At 35.7% G+C, this 9,365-nt stretch overlaps 1 protein-coding gene across 1 annotated transcript in view; it reads right to left on the reverse strand.

Annotated features, from left to right (window-relative positions):
- Positions 1 to 9,365, reverse strand: part of LOC107727830 (constitutive coactivator of PPAR-gamma-like protein 1 homolog) — a 26,476-nt gene that overhangs the window by 4,096 nt on the left and 13,015 nt on the right. The window contains exons 8-14 of the mRNA XM_016537842.1: positions 8,112 to 8,196; positions 7,774 to 7,995; positions 7,507 to 7,678; positions 5,928 to 6,177; positions 5,658 to 5,772; positions 4,313 to 4,522; positions 2,658 to 2,847 (exon numbers count right to left, since the gene is read on the reverse strand). Coding sequence (XP_016393328.1) covers positions 2,658 to 2,847; positions 4,313 to 4,522; positions 5,658 to 5,772; positions 5,928 to 6,177; positions 7,507 to 7,678; positions 7,774 to 7,995; positions 8,112 to 8,196 — 1,244 coding nt within the window. The remainder of the gene's footprint in view (positions 1 to 2,657; positions 2,848 to 4,312; positions 4,523 to 5,657; positions 5,773 to 5,927; positions 6,178 to 7,506; positions 7,679 to 7,773; positions 7,996 to 8,111; positions 8,197 to 9,365) is intronic.

Genomic DNA, 9,365 nt, shown 5'->3' on the forward strand with positions numbered 1-9,365 from the left:
CATTATCTTTTGAGTCAAATTCTTACATTTAATCAGTGAATTAGAATAATAAGACATTTGGGCTGTTACCAAGCAAATGAAATCAGTATAAACAAAATTAACCTTTGCAATGCAGAGGAAACAGTCAGAATCTGCATCTGAAGTGGCATTTAGATGTATTTACACACGGTTTGATGCAGGACATTAATGTTTTAACCTGCAGTCACAAATGCATAAATACTGTTTTGATAAATAAAACATAAAACATTGAATACTGATATTTGAAATTATTTTAAAAATGAAAAGACACTTTAAATGTGAAATTAAAACTGCCAGTAGGTGGCAGCAAGTCACTGTTAATAAGCGAGTCATTGCGATTGAACCGAAACGGTTGATTCATTCAGGAACGAAACACCTTAATGTTGCACAGAGACACAAAACAGTGCTGTGACTGTGTTTGGAATTATTTTTGTTGTCGAAATAGTGCAAAAACAGGCAATATGGTGTCTAAAACGTAAGTCTCTTAATTACCTTCTTGTTTATTGAATTGTAAAAAATCTAATCACATTTGTAATTATGGTAATTTTTGGAGGAAAAAAAACGGCACTCTTCATGTAAAATTGATTAACTATATGAAGTGGTATTAATATATACATTTTCTGCCCTCATATCTTGAATTTGTGATCATTCTAAATGTAGTTTTATAGACTGAATCATGCAGTGAAAGAACTCACTCTAAACGCGCACGAGTCTAGACTTCACGTAATGCGTGAAATGCACCCTTTGGGTGTTTTAAAGTGCCCCTATTATGGGTAATGAAAGGTTCATATTTTTGGTTTTGGGAGTCTCCAACAACAGGTTGACATGCATGCAAGGTCAAAAAACACTTTCATTGTCTTATAATATGCATTTATTTTTACCTTACTTGCTCAACGACTCCCAGACGATTCACTCAACGATTCATTTTTCCAAACCCCTCCTTTGCGTGACGCTAATCTGCAATGATTGGTCCGATTGGTCTCATTTTCATTTAATCTTGCCTCGGTGATGTTATGTTCGTGAACGAATCGTTCTTTTTGAATGAATCTTTTAGGTGAACGAATCGTTCTCGTTCACGTAATCATTGACTCATATTTCTCGTTCACTGAAATTCCACCCTCCAGAACAGCACGGTGCTATTAGCAGTGCATGTGCAGCTCAGTGAACCAGGTAGCTCTGTGGACGGTTTCATCCTGTCAAATAATGATTAAACAACGAGCCAATAGCCTTCGAGTATGAGATGTGACAGAGCATGTGATTTGTTGAATGTAGTGAATGAATACGCCCTTCACTGAATGAGTTTCTTTTGACTCTGAACGAGAGAGATCTTCTCGTTTGTGAACGAAATGACCGAACTGGTACATGTCGTTCGTGAACGAGTTGAATGAACTGGTACATCTCGTTCGTGAATGAAATGACTGAACTGGTACACATCTCGTTCGTGAACGAAATGAATGTGTACCGGGTCAGTCGGCCATTTAGCATGTGAGTCAATCTCGATCAGCAATCAGCAGAAAGCGGATGCAAAGCGCAGTTATAGGTACTGTGCACATACGCTTGTTTATATATTCATATTTAGCATACAGAACATAACTCCACGTTTAAACCCCGATTTAGGAATGTGTAAATGTCTGACCAAACAATTCAAATGTTAATTATGCAAGAAAACCTTGTGCTTTGGTCATCTGAACAACTTATTTAGATTTTATTTATTTAATGAGTAGATTATGCACACATTTTAATAAAGCCAAATCAGTTTTTTGTAACAAGTAAATACGTTCGTTTACTTAAGACATAACACATAAGACACTCTTTTTCGCCACCTGCTGGCATATTTATGTAACTTGAAGAAATGGTCACTGAACGAATCAGTGAACGAATCATTTTGGTGAACGAACTGAAAATGAACAAATCTCTTGAAAGAATCACAATTTCTACCACTATCTTGCCTGTAATGCCTGATAAAGCAGCGTTTGTGAGCGCAGTGCTGCTTTGTGTACAGCGTTACCGGGGAAACCGCTATTTTTACAGCTCCAAAAGCAGCACCTAGTGGCAAAGAATGAATTTGCATTTTTCATTCAGACCAACGCGAAAAGACCTACAAGTGGGCGGGCAATATACTAATGTTTCATGTTGACGTCAACTTGAAACAGCTTGGGATTTGTTTTAAAAACGACTAGTTTCAATGACTCAGAGTCTCTTTCTTTTGAGAGACAATAACTTTATACACGGTGCACTTTCAGATTTAAAACTTTGCAGGATGTTTTCATTCACTTAGAGCTGTGATACACACTGCATGAAAGGTCATTTTCAAAAATCCATAATAGGGGCATGGTTTTTGCTAAATACTCGATAATGTCAAATCGCACATCGTTAAAACAACAATTAAGATATTATCGCAGATGATATATATCGCACACCCCTAGCAAAGAATCGATTGACCAAGTTCACAAAACCACTCAGTAATTGTTTCTCACTTTTACAACCTAGTAGTAAACATGGTATTAACATGTTACTTCTAAAAGAGTATTATTTTTGTTTAAACGTTTTCACAACTAAACTCGAAATAATCAATTACTAACGAAAAGCTGTTTGGTATTTTGCTTACGTTTGCCAATTAGTCTAACAATCATTCTTACCAGGCATGCCCCTGCCTCTACCCTGCAGTGGGGGCAGAGGAGGTGGAGGGTAGAAGGTGCTGTTGGGGGGGTAGAAAGGCATTGCGTGTGGAGGTGGAGGGGGGAATGCGATCGGCTGGGGTGGCCGAGAGAAGTTCAGACCTTCCAGGATACTCTGACGCATCTTCTCCACCTTGGAAACTAGCTCAGTCTGGAGATCACAAGGAGATACATGTAAATTTTTTCTCAGTTAGATTGCAAACCCAGATTTAAAAGTACAATTTCTATCTTATATATAAAGCTATCAACAAATTCAACACTGTGGATTAATGGTTAACATGGTTAACAGTTGAGTAAATATTACTGTACATATTGGGCAAAGCAATAAAATACAGTTACAGCACCATAAACGAAAGTGCACTAAAGACTGAAAGCTCAACAAGTAGCATTTCACCTCCAAATACATCTTTGTTAAACATTTACAAGCAGAAAATGTTTATTTGTTATTTGCTAAACTAATTAATTATTAATTATTGTAGGTTTCTTTTGGATTCTGTTTTTGCAAAAATAAAATATGTGAGAGCACCTCTTGTCAAGGTCTTTTAATATATAATATGCATAATATAGCTGTATTGTATACAATTATATTTACTAAGTAGTATAAATGAATGTATTTTATATGTACACTACAGTTACAGTTAAAATGTTCGGGGTTGGTAATATTTAATGTTTTTGAAAGAAGTCTCTTATGCTTACTATGGCTGCATTTACTTGATCAAAGAAACCGTAAAACGTAATATTGTGAAATATTATTACAATTTAAAATAACTTTTCTATTTTAATATATTTTTAAAAAATTATTTTTTTCCTGTGATGCAAAGCTGAATTTTCAGCAGTCATTACTCCAGTCTTCAATGTAACATGATCCTTCAGATTGTAATATGCGGATTTGGTGCTCAATTAACATCTCTTATTATTATCGGTGTTAAAAACATTTGCCGTTTAATATTTTTGTGAAAACCATGATACATGTTTTTCAGGATCCTAAAGAACAGCATTCATTTAAAAAAAAAAAAAAGTGTATATATATATATATATATGTATAAAATACACTATACATTTTATAAATTAAATCTTTAATGTGTCCTTGCTGAATAAAAGTATTCATTTCTTGACCTTAAACATTTGAACAGTAGTACTAGTAATAGTAATATGATTTGCCAAAAACAAAATTTACAGAGTTTGCTTTTACCCTTTAAAAAGAAACTAAATGCATGAAAATGTTACAATAAAAAAAAAAAAAATAATAATCATTATTATTGACCTGGAATTACTAAATCTATTGACAGCCCTGCTTGAATTTCTTCAGCCACCCAAGATTGTTTATTTGTTGCCTCAGGTATTAGTATCAATAATGAAGTACCAAAGTCTGCTAGTGTACCTATTCCGAAGCCAAAATTGGTCTCAATCTAAAAAAAAAAAGGACTAGAGGCTGGTAGTGTACTGAAGCCATAATTGGTTTCAATCCATCCCTATCACACAGTTCTATCATCAATCTTTTCTGTTGTAGTACTTCAATCTGGTGTGTCAGTTTGAGGTCGGTGTTAAATCATTCTGTAATGGCTTTGAGACTCTTATGCACGTAAATAAACGCAGTGGTGCTGTGCCGATTGTACCTGACCATCGCAGAGGTCAATAAGTGGGGCCTTGTCCCTGCTGGCCCGGATGAGTTTACTCTGTAGCAGCTTGCCGTCAAAATACATCCACGGACAGCAGTGTTCCCAGGGAATGGGCTGCCCGCACACGTCATTGGCAAACAGCGCCATATCCATGCCGCTCATGAAAAGAGCAGCCAGCTGAACGCCGCGTGGATCCAGGTTATCAATCTGGTGGCGACAGATGCAGTGACAGTCAAACAAAGCTCTTACGTTTAAATAAGCAGCTACATGTTAAACCACCCAGTAGATTACAACCCCTTCCCCCTCAGCCAAAGCACAAAGCAAGCATGAACAAATCTATCCATACATGTAGACTAATGCACGAACCCCTCCAGCCAATTCAGCCATTGAGAGCAACCAGCAATGGCAGCAGCAAAGCAAATGACAGAATGACAGAACTGACAGACACGGACAGCCACGACACAGCACAGCCTGCTGTGTGGATGGTTTACATGTTTTTATGAGCTCACAGTCACACTGACTGAAATGAGCAGAAAAAAGCCGCTCAGCTAGCTAAGTAAACCATCTACACAAAAAGACTACATTCCTAGCACTCAGGTTGCTCAAATGCCATGTCTTTTCCCGCAAAGCCGACTATCAGATGAAAACATGCTTTTACAAAGCATTAAGGCCAATCAGCCTGGCAAGCGTTCTTACAAAGTAAGAAGTATCCAGAAAAATACCTAAAACCCCACTTTTTGAAACAAGAGGCTTATTGCTTTAAATACATTAAAATACAAACATATCTTTACCAGATTGTTAAATAAACTGGAAAGAAATGTAGGCCATTCACACCAAATCTGAATGTGAAACACCATACACAAGCTTTAAAACAAATATTTTATCTATTAACTCCTTAACAGAATATTTATTTAATAATTTAATTTCATATTTTAAATGAAATTAAAATCTTCAGAGGCTAAAAACTTTTTTAGTTTGGATACCAAAAAATTAATTCAGGTATCCAAACTTAAAACAATTATATGAAGTAATTCTGATTATAGTAAACTTTACTTTCGTTACCGTTATCATACTGGCCAAATAGCTTTGCATACTAACAACTGTTTGCAGATATTTAGAATTTTCATGTTTCATGTTCAGTTGACAAAATGTAGGTATTATTATTCTTTTTGTAGAGAATGACAAATTTGTCGGCAGATTCTGTTCGAGTAGTTTTGCGCTCAACTTTTTGCGAGTATTTTTGTTCATGATGTTTAGTCACATATGCCTTGATGTGAACGGGAATGTGGGTTTGTGGGTATTCTCTGGACACTCCTCATGCATCATTCTCCACATAAATCACCTTCAGGTCCTGCAGCTGGTCAGGCTCATAAAGTTTAGGAGAAAGTGCTTGAGCTAGGAAAGCGTCAAGTTCATTACGACGCAAAATTCTTACTCCTGGCCATTGTAATATAAACCTGAAGTAAAACACAAAGGAGTGAAAAAACAAGAGCTGGAGAGCTGATACTGAAGGCCCTTTCTGCAATGGATTAAACCATTTGTAATTCTAGGAAAGCATTTAACAATATTCCACAATGTTTTTTATGTCTTACAAAATTGTTTCGATTCTCACCGTAGCACGCAACACAGCACCATAAGAGGTGTGGGGACATTGGCAGGGTTCAGCATAGCTGGAGTGTCTGACCTCATGCAGGCCAAGAAAGCCCTCATCCTCCGGTTCTTGTCCTCCACTGCCTTGCCCAGCCAGAGTTTCTTCAGGTTTGGGCAGGTCCACTCCCGGAAGGGAAGAGCTTCCACCAGTTCAGGGGTGTGTGGAGATTTGCCTTTGTAAGCAGCCCATTCTTTTATAATCACTGTTGGATCTACAAAGACAGATCAAAAAAGCTTAACTGGGGAACTTGCCAAAGACATTTAAAAAACATTCCCTCATTAAAATATCAGTTGATATTATAATACAAATAGTTTTTTGGAAATATCCAAATATTCAGATTGGTGGATCATGGGTAGTCAAGTTTTTTTTTCCACTGTGAATTTGGCAATTAATCTTTTTTGCCTAGTCATGTAGTAATAGTATAATGTTGCTTAACTCCCAAGCTCATAACAGATCTGCCTTGAAAGGTTCAACTAAAATTTCTTTAATGAAAAAAAAAATGAATGGAATGTTTAATTCTGAATAACAGTGTTTAGCTCTTCTATTTTCATATCTTGTATTCTAATTTAATAAAAAAAAAAGAATGTCAACATTAACAGCTAATATTAGTTTTTGAATGATGCTAATTATTGAAATTAATTTGCCCAGTTACAGCCTAGAATAACAAGCTAATGTCAACACTCAAGTGCACTCTCTGAATTATTAAATCTCAATTTTAAAAAAAGTTGGGAAATGAGAACAGATTCCAAGTATGTCAAAATAACTTTAACAATTCTGAAACATGCAGGAATCAAATAATTGTAACATTTATCAGCATATTTAGACCTCCTGTGCTTGAAAAATTCAGAACAGTCTATATATTATGACTATACAAGCTAGTCTTTTTTACTAATTTAAATGCAGATTTATCCCAGGTGTGAGTAGCTATTTTTCTACTCATTTTTTTTTTTTTAACTCCATATCTGCATCAAAGGCTATATTCATGCCAAAAAATATTAATAATAATAATACATTCATAATTTTTAAAATATTTTAATGCATTTGGCAAAAAATGTATACAATTATACAATATAATTAAACATTTTTGAACTTTAACATTTCAATAACAACTTCATGAAATCGTTTAATATAATAGTAGACAAATTCAAAATTTGGACAACCTATAATTGAAATTTCTGAATAATACCATTAGGGAAGATGCAAAATCCTGTGATGCTGCTTCAATACTTCATGTAGATAGATTTATTCCGAAATATTTTCAAAATGTTGGCTTTTTTGTAAATTTGGTAAAGGTCTAGCTCATGAATATTAATTACATTAAACAGATGGTCACTCCATGAAGGTTATGTAACAATGTTGCAATTCATAAATTGGCCAAATTGCCAATAGCTTACCAAATTGCATTGGTACTTCGAAAACACAAAAACTGGTGGTTCCAAAGCATTTTATCAAAAACACAGAGAGGTGTTACAGTTTTCCTTATTAGTGATACTTATGATTGTTTAAAAAGTTGGATTGTTCAATTTAGCTGGGTACTCACAATCGGGGAAGCGATTTCTCCACATGGCGAGTCTCTCTGCCTTCTTTTTGGCCTCGGCCAGGCTGAAGAGCACCCCGTAAACATATTGACGTACTGGCCGGTACAGCTGCACCGCAGAGGGCAGGTCTTTGTTAGCTTCATCCTCTATGGTGACAGATAACTTAATCTCACCCTGCAAAAAATAACCATCAAACATTGTCAACCATAACAGTTTAACAAGGAGTAGTTTCAAAGTTACAGCTGAGTTGCTAGTAACTAAAAGCTGACCTTGGTAAGCACATGGTAAATATATGGGTACATGAGGCCCTTTTTGTGTCTGTGCTCAGCGACTCGTAGCACCTCTGGTGCCACCACTGGTAAAGGGGGAGTGGTAATATCCATGTGATTTCTTGTTGGCATAGAAAGGAGGGATGGAATTTGGGCATTGACCCCTACGTGACCTTTCCCCTCAGGGCCTTGGTTTACAGGGGAGGTCACAGAAGGATCAGACTGAAAGAGAAATGAAGAATTCAAATGGATATAACATTATTGTATCAAGCTTGTCTATCAAGTTATCTTTTAACAAGCATATAATATTTTAACACAGAGCTAAAAAGTCGACCCACTTTATTTTGGTCCCCATGGTCTCCTTCTGGGATGTTGTCCATCTGGTTTCTCTGTTTGTCCCATCCCTTATGGTCACTTACGTGGCTACATTTCAGAATGAAATGGATGCACCAATATTAAAATTCAGCCAGAGACCAATAACCCATATTTCGCCCAATAACAGATTACAGGGGTTAAAGCAAAAAAAAAAAAAAACCTGAGCCTGAACTTTTTTCCGGGGGGCGGGGCAGGGGGGCAGCACATGCAAACATGCAATGACTGTGCCATAGTATCCTTTCAAATGTTAAAGTTGCTAAAGTTATCGCTTTCCTTATTCAAACTGATTTTTTTTTTCATGAATATATGGTTGACCTGAAGAATGACAGCTATATCATACACTTGTAAAATTATGAGCTATATCACCGCTTCTCGACACTAGGGGTGTGACAATACACTTAGCTCACGAGATGAGACAAAATACAGATACTTGGTTCACTAGAACGAGATGATATTTTAATATTATTTTTAAGAATTTACTTTTTTTTTTTGTCTTTTAAATCGCAAAAAGTAAAACAATGCAGTTGTATTTTGAAATATTTTAACTAATCTAGGGCTGTAACTCATGATTATTTTGGTAATCAAGTAATCTACTGATTATTTTGACAATTGAGTAATCTGATACTTTTTAGTAACACAAATAGACCTAAGTGAAAACCATGCATTAGTATGACTATTTATATATAAACTAACGATGAGGCAATAATAATAACAACACTGTTAAAATACATGTAATATGCCTATACACAGGGGGGCACATAAGTGTTCTGCAGGTCGGCATGCACGACCAAAAAAAAAATGCGCCGTGTAAATAAGTTCTGACAGCGCATTTGTGTACCGACATGATTGACAGCTGTTAATGCACAATCACCATTTTAGATCGACAAACTGTACTGCATAAGATTTCTATTCAAACTGAAAGCATAAATCTAGGCTATCCGCTGCCGTTTTTTCAAAGCACAATGCAAAACTGTGACATGTCATTCACTGACGTTCTTCAATCGGCAGCTCCAAACCTGGAAGCGCATATACTTACTTTGCCGGCAACCCGCCAAAATAAAAGCCTGCTGATTTTAAGTTCAAAGATGATGAAAATTACAAAAAAAGTAGTAAATATTAACATTTTATTTTTAAGTTTACTATAAAGTAATTGTATTTAATACTTCCCTTTAATTTTAAAATATAACAGTATTATCACACTTTATTATTTAGTTTAT

This window comes from Sinocyclocheilus rhinocerous, unplaced genomic scaffold (genome assembly GCF_001515625.1).
Source record: "Sinocyclocheilus rhinocerous isolate Xijiao unplaced genomic scaffold, SAMN03320098_v1.1 scaffold576, whole genome shotgun sequence".
NCBI lineage: Eukaryota > Metazoa > Chordata > Actinopteri > Cypriniformes > Cyprinidae > Sinocyclocheilus > Sinocyclocheilus rhinocerous.